The sequence below is a fragment of the Kryptolebias marmoratus genome, linkage group LG4 (genome assembly GCF_001649575.2).
Source record: "Kryptolebias marmoratus isolate JLee-2015 linkage group LG4, ASM164957v2, whole genome shotgun sequence".
In the NCBI taxonomy this organism is placed as follows: domain Eukaryota; kingdom Metazoa; phylum Chordata; class Actinopteri; order Cyprinodontiformes; family Rivulidae; genus Kryptolebias; species Kryptolebias marmoratus.
In genome coordinates this window covers 29,634,921-29,649,709 of record NC_051433.1, presented here as the reverse complement: position 1 = coordinate 29,649,709, position 14,789 = coordinate 29,634,921, and the positions used below count along the sequence as shown (strand labels likewise).

General features: G+C 38.8%; 1 protein-coding gene across 2 annotated transcripts in view; it reads right to left on the bottom strand.

The window, feature by feature from the left end:
• Window positions 1-291: 291 nt before the first annotated feature.
• usp48 (ubiquitin specific peptidase 48) overlaps window positions 292-14,789 on the bottom strand; it is a 37,977-nt gene continuing 23,479 nt past the window's right edge. Inside the window, exons 8-28 of one of the 2 annotated variants that reach the window (XM_017423662.3) lie at window positions 13,898-14,031; window positions 13,497-13,582; window positions 13,033-13,212; window positions 12,640-12,777; window positions 10,546-10,695; window positions 10,138-10,338; window positions 9,618-9,729; window positions 9,370-9,509; window positions 8,443-8,517; window positions 8,172-8,296; window positions 7,402-7,524; window positions 7,263-7,324; window positions 7,053-7,163; window positions 4,718-4,848; window positions 3,365-3,471; window positions 3,131-3,229; window positions 2,601-2,768; window positions 2,391-2,516; window positions 2,263-2,311; window positions 1,134-1,160; window positions 292-970 (exon numbers count right to left, since the gene is read on the bottom strand). In XM_017423662.3, the coding sequence (XP_017279151.1) occupies window positions 948-970; window positions 1,134-1,160; window positions 2,263-2,311; window positions 2,391-2,516; window positions 2,601-2,768; window positions 3,131-3,229; window positions 3,365-3,471; window positions 4,718-4,848; window positions 7,053-7,163; window positions 7,263-7,324; window positions 7,402-7,524; window positions 8,172-8,296; window positions 8,443-8,517; window positions 9,370-9,509; window positions 9,618-9,729; window positions 10,138-10,338; window positions 10,546-10,695; window positions 12,640-12,777; window positions 13,033-13,212; window positions 13,497-13,582; window positions 13,898-14,031 (2,367 nt within the window). In that variant the 3' untranslated portion in view covers window positions 292-947. Of the gene's footprint in view, window positions 971-1,133; window positions 1,161-2,262; window positions 2,312-2,390; window positions 2,517-2,600; window positions 2,769-3,130; window positions 3,230-3,364; window positions 3,472-4,717; window positions 4,849-7,052; window positions 7,164-7,262; window positions 7,325-7,401; window positions 7,525-8,171; window positions 8,297-8,442; window positions 8,518-9,369; window positions 9,510-9,617; window positions 9,730-10,137; window positions 10,339-10,545; window positions 10,696-12,639; window positions 12,778-13,032; window positions 13,213-13,496; window positions 13,583-13,897; window positions 14,032-14,789 lie in introns of those variants that run through there. The other variant, XR_001808771.3, reaches the window with a different exon arrangement.

The window sequence follows — 14,789 nt, the reverse complement described above, 5'->3', positions numbered from 1 at the left end:
CTCATTGGAGGGATTACGTATCCTCTCTGGTCTGGGAACACACTGGGATCCTCCAGGAGCAGCTGGAGAGTCACCCGGAGAACAATATCTGGGTTTCTTTCCTGAACCTGTTACCTCCATGACTCAACCACAGATAAAAGGAAGAAAATGGACTGATGGATGAGTGACAGATGATAAATGGAAAGATGGACACATCTCTTCACTAAAACTATTTTTAACGTGTTGTATAGACCTTTCTAAGGCTGAAATAATTAAGATTGAGTTCATTTTATGAACCAGGTTAGGACAGGGTGCCTTGAAAATATCTTTATTGTCCATAAGAAAGAACTGTGAAAACAAAAAGCACAGCTTGTCCCGTTTCTCATTCTAAATGCACAAACTCTGGACTGCTGAATCCCAGAACAATCTGAGCCTAAATATTCATTGTACTCACATATTACCAAGTGCCACACCGAGTATATAAATACTTGAACTAATGTAGGGATATGTTCTAACATTTAAGCACAGTAAGAATTACATGTTACATGTGCTTTCTTTTAACAAACCTGTAAATTGTGCAGCGAGAACAAAAAGCTTCCACATTATGAGAAGATGGAACATCATGGATTTTTTTTCTGCCATAATTTAAAAGAAATACGAGTTGCTTTTCTTGACAGAGTCAAACTAAAAAAATCACACTTCAGAGCACAACAGGTAGATTTCCTGTTGATTTTTTTAGTCAGCCTGAGATACTAACACACGGTCCTTCAGAACATTTCAGGACTTTAAATATCAAAAGACCAGCTACCTTTATGTAATAAACAACAGATGATTTCCGATATAGTCAGAGTTTTATCAAAGAAAACCTAACTAAAACATAAAAAATTAAAGCACTTATTTATATATAAACACTTGACATATTCAAGCAAAAATTGCCATCTATTCAATTTAATACAGCAAAGCTTTCTTCAGTGTCCAAGAAGCCCCGTGCCTGGAGAGGGACAGAAACAGGATTAAACACAAAATTATTCAGCTTCCAGCCTGTTATACATCTAAATTCCTGTCTTCAGAACTTTTCAGCACCTTAACTAAATTTGTGAAGTGATGAATAAGGAAATGTAGAAAACAAGACTGAATAAAAAGCACCCACTCACCTTTAAAACCCTCTTCAGGCACTCTCACTGTGAAGAAAGCAGATGAATCCATATAAGCAAAAATACCTCATTTCTATTTACAATCTCACCGCTGCCGGGGAAAACCCTTGTACAAAGACACAGAACCATTTTTATTCTCAATATTGACATTAATTCAGACTAAACCTTTCCTGTTTGAGCTCAGTTAGGGTTCCCAAAAGATTTCTATTTGTAAAATGATCAGATAATGAGACAAAAAAATCTTTTCTTCTTTCTTATTTCCTGAAATGTTGCGATTTCTGCTCAACAATGACCACATTCCTTGAAGGAATGAATATCAGTCACCAGAGTTTTAAACTATGATCCTTTTATGTTGAATAATGAAGGAGTTGGACTCTCATGCGATATTGCAAGATCTTGTGTTGAAAATGACTCTCAGCTGCAGACACACCAATGTTTTACTCAATATATATAAAACTGAATGAGTAATAGCTAATTTTGTGTTGGCTAGTGTGGATTAGTTGTGTTGGCCCTTTTCAAACGAGATGACTCCAAAAGTTAATCAGGTGCAGATGTACATCCAATGATTACTTTCTTTAAGTTTCATTAAAATACACCCAGTGGATGATAAAATATTTCGCTAACAGACAAACAGGGCTAACTCCAATATTGAATAGTAAAGTTTTAGACAAAGATCTGTTAGCACTTGAGGTAAGAGTTGGGGATCAGTCTGAGCTAATACCAAAGCACTTTGTATCACCTTGTAAAGAAATTTGACTTTGACTTTAAAAACCTGCAAAACTGACTGCATTAAAGCACTTTTGTGGTTGCTAAAGCTAATTAGCTGTGGCAGCCATCTTGAATTGGATTAACACCAAAAGTAAATCAATGATTGCTTTTTGAGAGTCTCATTAAAATCAATCCACTGGTTCATAAGATCTTGTCCTAACAGTCACCCACCCAATTTGTGATTACAATTTGGTGATAACAACCCCAACATTTCCTGAAGATGCCATCTACACCTGTTCCTTGGTTTGTCCAGCTGTCCATCCTTCTGTTAACAAGATTACTTAAAAACCAACCGGCTACTGAAAACCAACCCTCCTTGGTGGAAGTGTTAAACAGTAGCAGATCACATGATGCTACTCACCCTGATAGGCATCATCCATCGCAGCATAATCTGCTATTGGCTCATCAGCCTGTAGAAAACAACAATGGGTTTGGAATAAGTCGAATTTTGATGTGATTACTGTGTAAAGCTCCAGAAGCAACCCGTACCTTCAAACAGATGATGCACTCTGGGATGACACCCAGACTGCCCAGTGTGGCCGAGTCATCTGTCAGACTTTTTCCTTCAATGGAGAGATTCTGGTCAAATGGAGCCACAGAGAAGGCGTGCATAATCTACAGTCACAGACACAGCAGGATTAATGTTGTGGGAACAGACTGTTATCTGCAGCACTGTGTCCTGGGTTGTGAAGCCCTTACTTGAATCTTCAGCTCCTTTAGTGTCTGATTAGCTGAAACAATGAGTGCTTTCTCGCCTCGGAGTTTCCTGTGTCGAGTGCTTCTCCTGATTCCACCCGCTTTGGTCACGGTGGTCACAGGCAGAGTGCTGCTGTCACTCAACTTTAGCCGCTTTGCACCATCTTGTGACTAGAAGATAGCGATGGTTGATCATTTCATCACTTTTGTTAACATAAATGTTTAACAGGAAGCTTAGACCTTCATTGATTCAACTAACATATAAAGTTAACATACTAACATACTATTCCCAATCGAGCTACATTTTGTGATGTAAAATTTTAATGATTTTTCTTAAAGCTGGGGCTTAAAAACGGTCAAAAATTGTGATGGAAACTGAGCAGAATGCAGACTTTACGATTAACTTGTGAAATATTAAATGAAGCCACACCATGGCAGGGTGCTGGGGTCTTTGTGACGTATTTGGTCCTGAGCAGACTGCTTCTTTTACAGCTGTTGATGAAACAATGAAGACAGAACTAGAGACTAATTACCTGACTGAAGTCTGGGTCTTTCTCTCCATCCACCTTAGGATGCTCCTCCCTCTCCTCTTCTGCCTCAGAACTGCTGGCGATCACCTCTGGAGCAGCATCCTTCGTTTCCCACAGTGACAACATTGTGAAAAACAAAGTTAAAGACCCATAATTAACAGCAGTAACAGAAGATCAGCAGTTCCTATTTAAATAAACTGAATAACAAACAGTTGTTCAGTTTCTGTTGTTTGGTACCCTCTTGTCTTCGATGACTTTGCGGATGTAGATGGTCGCTTGGGTGTACTCTCTGAGGTCCCTCTGTTGCTGGAATAGGAAGCTCTCTCTGCACTCCCAACACAAATCTAAACAGAGAAACGTGATTGTCAATACAGTAAAAGATTAAAAATGCTCAACATGACATCTACTTGTAAAGTGGTGACCTGAAAAGGCTGTTTGCCTCAAAGCATCTGAATTTTGTATCTTTATTTTCCTGTCATTTTCAATGAAACCACAGACCTGCCTTTAAAACCTTCACACTCAGAGCTTTAAACGCTCACTGCATGCTGAACTTTAAACAGTTCCATTTAAAGCCAACTAAACAAGCTTTCAGACAATGATGGTAAAAACACAACAGTTCCCATGCTGGGTGCAAAGTGTTTGTCCTGCAATAAGCTTGTGACATATTTGTTCATTTAATAAAGGTAGTTGGTGAACTCTGTGTAAGCATTCCAAGAATAAAATCATCACCAACCCCTGCACAAACCTCTCATAGGAAATGTTTATCTAATTGCAATTTTAGCCTTTTCATTATAACAAAACAAAAAATGTCTTTATGTACATTTTGCAAACCAAGAACTGATTATGGAAAAATATTAACTGTGATTATTTTGGTCACTCTCGTAATCACAATTACTGAAACCGATTATTTGTGGAAATTGGAGTCACTGAATTGATTGCACTTAAAGAAAGTGACCTGCCTTGAACATCAAAATTGTCAATATCAAGACAAATGTCATGTTGAATTTCCACTTATAGTAACTCAAAGTATTTAGTCAAATGTAGGCTACTGGAAGAAATAATAAACACAATCAAATACAATCAGCAATGTGGAGCAGTTCCAACATGTTGTAGAGCTCTATAAAATCTGTAGCTCCCAACCCAAAGTTTTGTTTTTATTTTTCCAAATTCTGTTTTATGATGTAACATTTGTCCTCTAAAAAGTGTCTTATTATATGATGGATTAAAACAAATCAATAAAAAAACTAAATGGGAAAAGTTCCTAGGAGCCATTTTAAAACCCAGTGGGGTGCAGCTCCACGATGGAGTGACGCTCTCTTGTGTTTCCAATGTTCTGATATTCCTGAACTTTTAGTTAGGCATGCAATAATATAAACTATTTGTTTTAATGTCTTTTTAAAATATTCTATGTCCATTAATTATTTTTGTAATTGTCAGTGTTCTTATTGTATTGTCTATTTTAGTTTATTGTAAATCACTTTGCAGTTTTCATTGACTGTGAAAAGTGCTTTAAAAATAAACTAAACCAAATTTAGAATATAGCTGGGAATTGTAAATGCTGATCTGGTTTTTCTAACTTGGAGCTCTTACCAGGCTGAGTGGTGTATTGGGTGGTGTACCCATTTGGTGTAGTCTGCTTTAAGCAGTGGATGGATATCGGCTGGTCAACGATAAAGAGTCTGCTGATCACGTCCCATTCGTTTGGCCAAAGCAGAGCTACACTGTGCAAGACAAACAGTAAAACATGAGACCAAAGTTCGAACTCAGGAAGAATCATTTAGTATCCCGCCCCACTTGGTTGTACAATAAAAACACATTTCATGGAGAAAGAGAAACACAGAAATCTGGGGAAATCAGCTTAACTCATCCAAACAATGAAATGCCAAGCATTCCTTGAAGGAATGCACATCAATGTTTGATTAAACCTTGATAATAACAAATAATGATGGGACCTTAGGTGTCATGCAGAACCCTGAGGTGCTATGTGATGTCTGAACGTAATATAAATGACTTTTTGCATAAACTAAGGTTGATTAGCTGTGGCAGCCATCTTTAGTTGGATTGACTACAAACAGTAATCAGTTGTACATGAACAACCAAGGATTACTTTTTGAGGGTTTCATTAAAATCCATCCACTGATTCATGAGATATTTTGACAAAAGACAGAAAGATAATCTTTCTATTTTACACAGTGCTGCTGCTGCGGTGCCCAGTTTCTGCATGAGCCAGACAAAAACTCTCACTTCATGTATTTTATAACTTGCATGACATACAGAGAAACCACAACCTAACCTGCTTGTGTTTTAGGCAAACAGCAAATAATATTGTTTTAGAAGCTTAATTCCTGATTTTAAAAGACCTGTAATTTAAAATTTCTTGTCTTAAAATTGGTCGGGTGCAATGCAAGCCATGGGTCCCTGGGTGTGCCGATTCCTGGTGGCACAAACTAGCTTTAGGGTCACTGAATGTCACCTCACTGGCAGTTATGGATTCAGAGCTTCTGTGTGTGTCCAGCTTAGGCTTTAGAACCCAATCCTGAAGAGGGGCTGGGCTCTCTCCTGCTCTGGAGTTACCCAGGGAGAGAGGCACTGGGCGGGTGTGGGTATACTCACAAGCCCCCAGCTGAGTGCCCCAGTGTTGGATTTTTCCCTGGTGAACGAGAGGGTCACAAGTGTACTTGGTACCAGGCCACCTTAGGCCAAAGGTGGACGAGGAGGATTTTATGGCTTGGCTGCCTGGAGGATTCTTAAAGTAGCTGACAGGTACATTGTAGCCAAAAGGACTGCGAAAGTATTCTCCAGGGTGTTGGAGGGGAGGTTCTGACTGATTGTTGAACGTTGAATCCAGGAGGAGCAGTCTGTCTTTGTCCTTGTCGTAGAACAGCAGACCAGATCTACACCCTTGCAGGGTTGCTAAGGGGTCATAGGAGTTTGACTTTCCAGGCTAAATGTGTTTTGTAGATCTGGAGAAGGGATTGATGAGTGTGTAATGAGGGCTTTAGCTTGAAGCAGAGTCACTGCTCCTTTGCACTTAAACGAGTCAGTTGAGGTGGTTCAGGCATCTGATTAGGATGCGTCCTGGGCACCTCTGTTTGGAGGTTTTCCAGGCACATCCGACTGGGAGGAGACCCCAGGGCAGACCCAGAACTCACAGGAGAGCCTCTTTGGCCTGGGAATGCTGTGGGATCCCACAGGAGGAGCTGGAGAGTGTTTCTGGGTTTCTCTCCAGGACCTGTTGCCTCCTTGATCCGACCACGGTTAGGGGGTAGAAGATGGATTGATGAATGTGTCTTGAAATCTGTGTCTACAGCCTCAGGCCTAACCACACTGATGTGTAATTGTATAAAAATGCCAGGTCAGACATGTAAAGTCCAACTTTCTGTGACCCATTTAAACTGAACGATGTTTCTACTGTGCAGTATGTCTCCAGAGAGGCGGAGTTTTACCTTTCATAAAAACAAAATCCCATTGTTGTACATCTGAAAAATCGTTCAGGTTTATTTGCAAACTTGATCTCTATCATACGATGCACTGCAACAAAATGTCAGACCACACAATCCCTGATTGAGTTGCATGTTTTAATGTATTTTTTGTATGTATATTTCCAATTATTAGAAATTCAAATTAGAATTAGTAGCAAATCAAATATTGTGACAAAAACAGAGGAACAAGTGAAGAGAAATACAAATGTTTCAATGCACATCTAAATTGTTGTTATGATGTTATGAGTGGTGAGTTAAGGTACTCTTTTACTCGTGAAAGAAAAATAAAACATTCCTAGCTAGGGTTGCTCTTTTCTTTCAGGTACACTTCTATGTACAGCTGCACTCACATAAGTGCACCTGTAAAAGGTTCATCAGGCTAGTGCCTTCAGTGACTCTGTAGGACGAAAAAGGCTAATAATAGTGATATAAGCAGAACTCACTGTTGTGCCTCTCCATTGATCAGAGAGTCGTAGGTGAACATGAAGCCGCCGTGGGGACAGAGCAGCAGAGTGTTGCCCACATTAGACACTGGAGACGATTTTGTAGGCCTCCTAAAAATACACAAATAAACATGAAAGACTGGCCAAAGGTTTTTCAGTGAACGACAACAAATATTTAATAATTTTAAAAGCAAAAATAAAAAATCCTACCTGATGAATTTTTTCCATTCTTCCACAAAAAACAGAGGAACAATGTAAAGTACATCTGTACCCTGTGGGGGGAAAAATGAAAGTGTATTGGAAAATAAAAGATCAGAAAAAAGTGAGTTTATTGTGTTGCTCTGTTTACCTGGGGCCATTTAGTGAGTGTTGGTCGGTTCTTTTCATGGAAGAGGTTAAGTAGTTGGTTCTTCTGATCGAGAGCCATCATTTTACTGACCGCCTCGTTGTCCTTCTCTTCCTGCTCTAATGTCTGGCCACAAGAGCAAGAGGAGCTTCAAAGTCATTCAACAAATACAAATAACCAGCGACCATACACAGCAACGTTTGCATTCATCTCCTTACGGAAAGCTACACATTCAGTGTTTATCCTAGGTTTACAGTTTTTTTACCTATTCAGTTATTCCTATTTTCAGGACATGGGGTGGACACCAATAGCTGTAAAATCTCCTGACTTATAGACAATTCAGAGTTATCTAAAGTCAATTAGGTGCGGCAGCCAACTTGAATTAGGTTGACTCAAAAGGTTAATCAGTTGTAGATATACACCCAGTGACTACTTTCTGTCAGTTTCATTCAAATCTATCTGATCCAAAACATTTTAAAAACACAAAGCAACTGGACGACTTTTCTGTATGAAGTGGAGTTCCAAGCTTTAAACTGCATCAAACGCTACATGCTTTTCCACTGCCTTGATTTCTAAAACCTTTGGCATTTGCCATGACTTGGATGCCTGGAATCTACACCAGCATACAGTCTAGCCACTGGTTCATGAGATATTTTGCTAACAGAAAAACAAACACACAACAGACGTGTCCTTTCACGTTCTGTGGTGCGTGATAATGAAGACGAAAGGATGTAAAAAGGAAGGGATAAAAAAATGGCTGACAGTCATCATACCAGACACTGCTGACAGGGATCTTGGTTTTGGTTGAACTCTGGTGCTTTTGGGAAGTATTTTCTCAATTTGGTCCAAACTTCATCAGATACCAGCTTTCGTTCTGACTCCAGAATACTCAGGCCTCCTATGGTGAGAGCAAATTATACAGTGAATCTATCTGCAACAGGAATAAACTTCAAATACACAATATTTGTTATTGTCAAAAATGGTACTACATCATTGTTAGGAGGTACTGGAGAGATTATTATGGATGCTGAAGTTGGAAAGTACCATGACTGCAGACAAGGTCTTCATTGAAAGTCTTCATATCGTCCTCTGGGCCCTCTGAGAGGTCTGAACCGAACTCTGCAATCAAACAAAGAAGCAAAATGTTGACACAATCCACACACTCATTAGGTAGAAATTTTTATGTGTCCCAATCAGGAGCTGCGTACTTTGAAGATCGAAGCTTCATGAAGGTATATCTTATGAGAACATCAGAGAGCAAACCAAGTATTAGCAAAATGAGACTTTCTAGACTTTGGAGGTCATCTTGTGTATATCTCATTGCTCTTGTCTGTTGGCAACACTAACAAGGACAAGAAAATTCACATGAATTTGTGAGGATTATTTAGGCTGAAATGACCATTTGCCTTTTGACATCTGCCACACTTTATAGTGAGTTTGGGCCAAAAACAAACTTTAGAGTGGACTTTTCATATTTGACTGGATTTACATGGACAATTAGAGGCAGCAGCAGCTGGCTGTAGCCTACACTTCCGTCAGGAATTTCATAATATTACAGCTGGAGTAAACCTGTTATTCAGAACTGATGACAGTGTGAGGGTTTATAAAAACAGCGCATGTATGAAATATTTGAGACTAGAGTTGCTTTAAGACAACAACGATACATTTTAAATTAGTCACTTTAATGAGTTACAAACATTTTTGTTTTCCCTGAGAGACACTTAATCACTTAGTCTGTTTTTAAAAACAATTAGATGTGACCCATAAATGAAATCAAGAATATCTCCTCTTAACTTGAGTTTTGATGTTTTAATGGTGATTTTAGCAGATAATATCATTTTAAAGTATTTACTGTGTAGTATGATAAAGCCCTAAAATAAAAAAATTAAATTTAATAATGAAAATATTAGTTACAGACTATAATGCTGATAAGAGCAGGATATATTAGTCAGGAGCATGTCTCAAACCTACCCTTGTTGTTGGTGTGTGGTCCCTGCCCATTAGTTTTGCTGTTGTTGTGTTTCGTTTCAACCTCATCCTCCTCCAACTGGTCCAAAGCCAACTGCCTCCAGCTACGCAAAGATGCTTTGCCCACCCAGAAGCCCTCGCCACTGAAACACACGTGCAAACACAGAAAAATCTAAATATAATTTGATTGATTCTTGAGGTAAATGATCGTAAAACCAACACCTGTGTTTAACATTAACTGAAGTGTATACCTGAGCGAACGCTTGATTAGATTAGAAACTTCCTTAAAATCTTCATTAAGCTGGTTTTTCAGCCGCAGCACTCGGCATCGCTGGCCAACACACTCAATACAAAGAGAGGAGCCTGGACAGGAGCACAAGGAATCACTTCAGCAAATTTCAAAAAGGAAGTCACTGTAAGACCAATGTTTTCAGACATGAATCACCTGGGTCACACATTTTTCTTTTGTAAGAGTTGTCATGTCAGTCACAACCGACGATTGTTGATAGATCTGCGTAAGTGTTTTTAAGAGTTTCTTTTTTTTTTTTTTTGAGGAAGGGAGGACCGGGCAATCCCCGCTCTCTGTACAACCTTATTTAATCATGAACTGTTACATCCCCATTTCATACTGACATCATTCAAACAAGAGGCTAAAACACTTCATTCGTCCCCCTAAATTAGATTGGAATTATTTCATACCCTGAAACATGTATAATTAGACGGAGAAAAGCCCGAGATCTGAGGAGAGCGCAGATCATCTGTTTGACTAACCGTCTAGTCTTGGTCCACCTCCGTAGCGTTCATACAGCAGGTTTGCAGCTTGCAAAGAAACTCTTTTGACCTCTCCCATCTTGTCTGGGTGTAGTTTTCCATGGGAACAAAGAAAAATGGAGTTGTCAATTTCCTTTGTGGCAGTCGAGTCATCAAGCCACTTCTTCAGCCACTCTAGGGGGATAAACTCATACTGCTCTCCTGTGGAGGAAAAGAAAAAAAAAAATCAACCATAAACAGAAAAATGCAGCCATTTCCTGTTGTCTAAATAAACCTTGCACATCCCTTTAATGTAAAACCAGATGTTATGCATCCACTATGTGGGGTGTATATATATATATATATATATATATATACAGTGAAACAGTCTAAAGCAAACAAAGAGTCAATAAAGAGCGTTTTACCAACCATCTTCTGCAGGTAAAAGCTTGTAGAGCTCTTTCACCTCTTCGTGCTTGGCTTTGCCTTTATCCACACTTTGTTTTCTCATGTCGGCCATCTCTGTGCACCACTCTTCAAATTTATGGTTGTCCTGGTCGACCAACCTCTGAAGAAAGGCTAGAAGGCACCAGAAAACAAACAAAAAACTAATAATTAAAAAAAAGACTACTAGACAACAAAATAAGCCATGCAGTGCCTTTTTTGGGTCAAATGTTTTAAGATGTACTGTTAAGAAAAGAAGAAAAACAGCAGGCGGTTAAATAAAACAGTCTTTGACAGTGCTGTGCACAAATGCATGAAGAGTGGATTCATGTTTTTGTGAAGTTAGAATTTAGTGAGTTTGTTTTTATCCTGGGGAACCTGAATAACATTCAGTACAGAAGTCATTCAGATGAACAGAGTGATGTTAAATGTCATCAGTATGAGTCATATTGATGAAATTTAACAACGTTCTGTACCCTGAAAGAACAAACCTGAGCTTCATGTTGACAAAAGTTGTCTCAAGAACAGGATGTTCCACTTCTGTGTGTCCGTACCATCTTTGTAGGGAACACTCATTGATAAAATGCACACCTCCTCACCTCATATCTAACTTTATTATAAAAACAGAAGGTCCAGACCTGAAGTGTTTGCACCCTGCCACAGAGACAGCTTATATCCCACATGGAAGAAACTGAGCAGGACAGCTGTGACACTGAGACACTCCGTTTCATAGATTTTTTCTTTCTATAAAAGTAAAGCTCAAATAACACATTGTTTTTTCTTTATGTGAGTGGAAGGGTTGTCAGCTGATGTAGTGATGATAATACTGGGATTTTATTTAGGTAGCAAACCAATCTTTAAGTGACTGTGGTTAAGAATGTACTCTCAATTGGCTGCTTTTTAGTCACCATTTCAAAATTATTTTGTTTTGTGAGAAGAAAAAACCAATAATATGCAAATAAGAGCAGCCAGATTAAACCACAGTATGCAGGATGTGAGCACAGAGAGGGGAGAGAAGCAGAAAGATGTTTACAGGATATTACTGTATGGCAGGCAGATGGATCATATAATTATTAGGATCAATAAAACGAGATGTCTATAATTCAGTTCTATTTAGTCAAACTAATCATTTCAGGTGTCCAGAGTGCCAATTGTTCTGTCCACATATTTCTGATACCTGAAACATCATTCTTCCAATATGACTTTTCCAGATCATTGTGTGTTTGGATTTCAGCTCCAGATAAAAAACAAAAACACTGTAGTTCTCTGAACAGCAGACAGAGATCTATATTCCCACGGTTAGACTCAAAGATTTATCTGAGATATCCAAAATACAATTTTATTTTTCCAATGCCGCTAATACGTTTTAAGTATTACATTAAAAACATTTTACCTAGTAAAAATGTCATCAAGAATACCCAGTACTTAAATTTACCACTAATAAAAAAGGAATTCCAGACATCAGTAATTGAAATAACATAATCATAAAAATCTACAAAGATATTTCATCAATGAAACATTTTAAGGTGGAATTAAAAACATCATTAGTAACAAAGACGATCTGGATATCTGACTGAGAAAAACAGAATTGTGGATATCTGCATTACTTACTAACCTTACCATTAAATGTTACAAAACCCACTAAAATTGTTTAATTTTTTTTGATATCTTAAACTAAGAGTTCCTTAATGTAATCTCAGTTTTAGAGACCCTGAAATGTATTTTCTATTAGTCTAATTTCACAGTCATTCTTACTAGAAGGAAAGGTAATATTTAGAGTTGGGGGTGTGATTTGATTATGGTAGCTCTTTGTTATCAGAAGCAAAAAGCAGATTATACTACAATGACACTTTCAATAAGCCGATACTAAAACTGAACTTATTTATTTTATCTTGAGAAATTTTGATAAATGAACTTGAAGGACTTTATGTTGAGTGTGTGAATTTAGTTCAGAAGATGTGAACTAGGAACAGGAATTAATTGAGTTTTAATCTGTGTGAGCTGAACTTTGAGCTAGCTCCAGTTAGCAGCTGCTTGTTTCTTTTTCACAGAGACACAAACACAAGATCGTCGACTCACCTGGTACCTCAACTTTGGTCTTGGAGTGATCCGAGTTCTCATCTCCTTGGATCTTATACACCAGCATGTATGCATTTCTAGAGCAGTGATAACCTTTGCTGCATTTTGGCTTTCGGGACTGGGACTTTACAGTCTCAGCTGGTGAGCAATGAAAAGAAAGCAGAAAAAAACACAACTTTAATCTCCAAACATGAAGCCTCTACGAAACCCTATATTCTTATTTTACTTTCTAACATTACCTTGAAAAATAAGAACTATGAACAACCGGGCTTTCTGATTGCAACTCTGCTGGTTTTTAGGATGTTTTTTTAACAAACTCACTCTTGTTTGAAACGCATCACATAAAATTTTCAAGAAAGCAGAAATGTACCATGTTCATTTATTAATACTCACCAATGTCCTCTTCAATCCCAAGCTGCAACTTTTTTCCTTCCATTTTCTCGATTTCCTCATCATTGAATTTGTACCAGTCACCAGTAAGAGCATCCTTCACGTGAGCGATGTAGTGGCCTGAATAGGCACTGATGCCCCGATGGATCAGCACCGCACTGAGCTCGTAGACACACTTCGGGTCTGAAGAACCATGACAAAAGACCAACAGCAGCAGTTTGATTCAAGTCATTTAGAAAGAAAAAAACAAGCCATTAAAAGAGTACAGAAGCAGTCTCAGTGCTTTATGTATGAACTTAAAAATCACACTATATTGCAAAGTTTTTCATTTACAGCTACAAATTCTTTAAGAAGTGTTATCAAACTTAGTTTGATGGTGGAAGCAGCAGTTCAGTGAAGTGTAGTTAGTGACAGCACTGTTAGCATCCATTTGACTTCAGATAATTAAATATGAAATGTTTGTGTACCTGATCTGCCTTCCAAAAATGGTCCCATATCCAGCTGTTCTGGAAAACTGATAAAAGTGTTGAGCTTCTTCTTATGGCCCGTTTGCCTGAATAAAAAGAAAAAAAGTTCACAAAGAATGTCTTGTTTCAGTACAAACACCAGACTTTGGTTCTAGCTCTGTGGTACACGTATTTGTCCAATTAAATGATTCCATCTGCATTTTCCACCTTGTGGAAGTCATCGGGCTCTACTGCTGCTTATTTTAAATGAATGAATAAATAAAAGGACACTATGTCACAAAATTGAGCATCAAATAATATTCAAAACTACATTTATGTTGTACTTCACATATTGTTGACAAAATCTATATAGGAATTTAAAGTTATTGTACCATTTCAGCTACCGCCCAACTCTGACTGACCTGTCAAAGACAAAACGCATGAGCTGCAGGTTGAGGGTTGGCGGCAGGCTGTGCAGTTTGATCCTCCGGGTGGCGTTCTGTTTACTCTGACAGCTCTCACAGAAGTAACGGTTCTCCCCATCCAGCTTTTCTTCCTGCAGGATGAGAAGCAGAATAATCAGAAGTACACACAACACAAAAGTCTAACTCCAATAAACCCAGACGTCTTCGCTACCTAGTGGTGTAGATGGATAATTCAGCATTTCTGTTAGGCCCACTTCCCCCCGCAACAACATCAAAAAGAAAAAAAGAAATTACAGGGTCGTGGCGAGGTCCTTCTCTATTAGGAATGCAGAGGGCGTCTCATGACAGGTGATAAAAACTTTGTTTGTGAATATTCACATCCTTTAATTTTCTTTAACTCTATTATCTCTATGAACAAATTAGCAAACAGGAGTTGGACCTGCTGCTTCAAGCAGGATTTATGAACTCCAGCTGTTGCTCCTACAAACCAAACATTACTTTCCGTTTCTGAATAATGCTGAAACTCCAGTTCTATTTCATCCCTACTGACCGCCAGAGGGCGGTGCTGAAAGCACTGAATGTTCCCTTCGCGCATGCGCAGTTCGAGTAATAGTATCAACAGAGTCACCACTGTGACACATTGGATGATCAATCAGAGGCTATATAGCCTGACGTCATCCGAGGCTCTGTTCCTTTTTTCTTCTCGCATGCGGTTCGCTGCACATGGCATTGGCCTTTTCACCATCGTTGGACGCCCGACTGCCTGTTGGCTGGAGTTGCGTTATATCGCCCTCCGAGGGCTGCGACGGACTTCTGTCTGAGGCCTACTGTTTGTTGCAGCTTTTGACCGCTCCCAATTTTGTGTGGTCTTTCGTCCTGTCCGGACGTG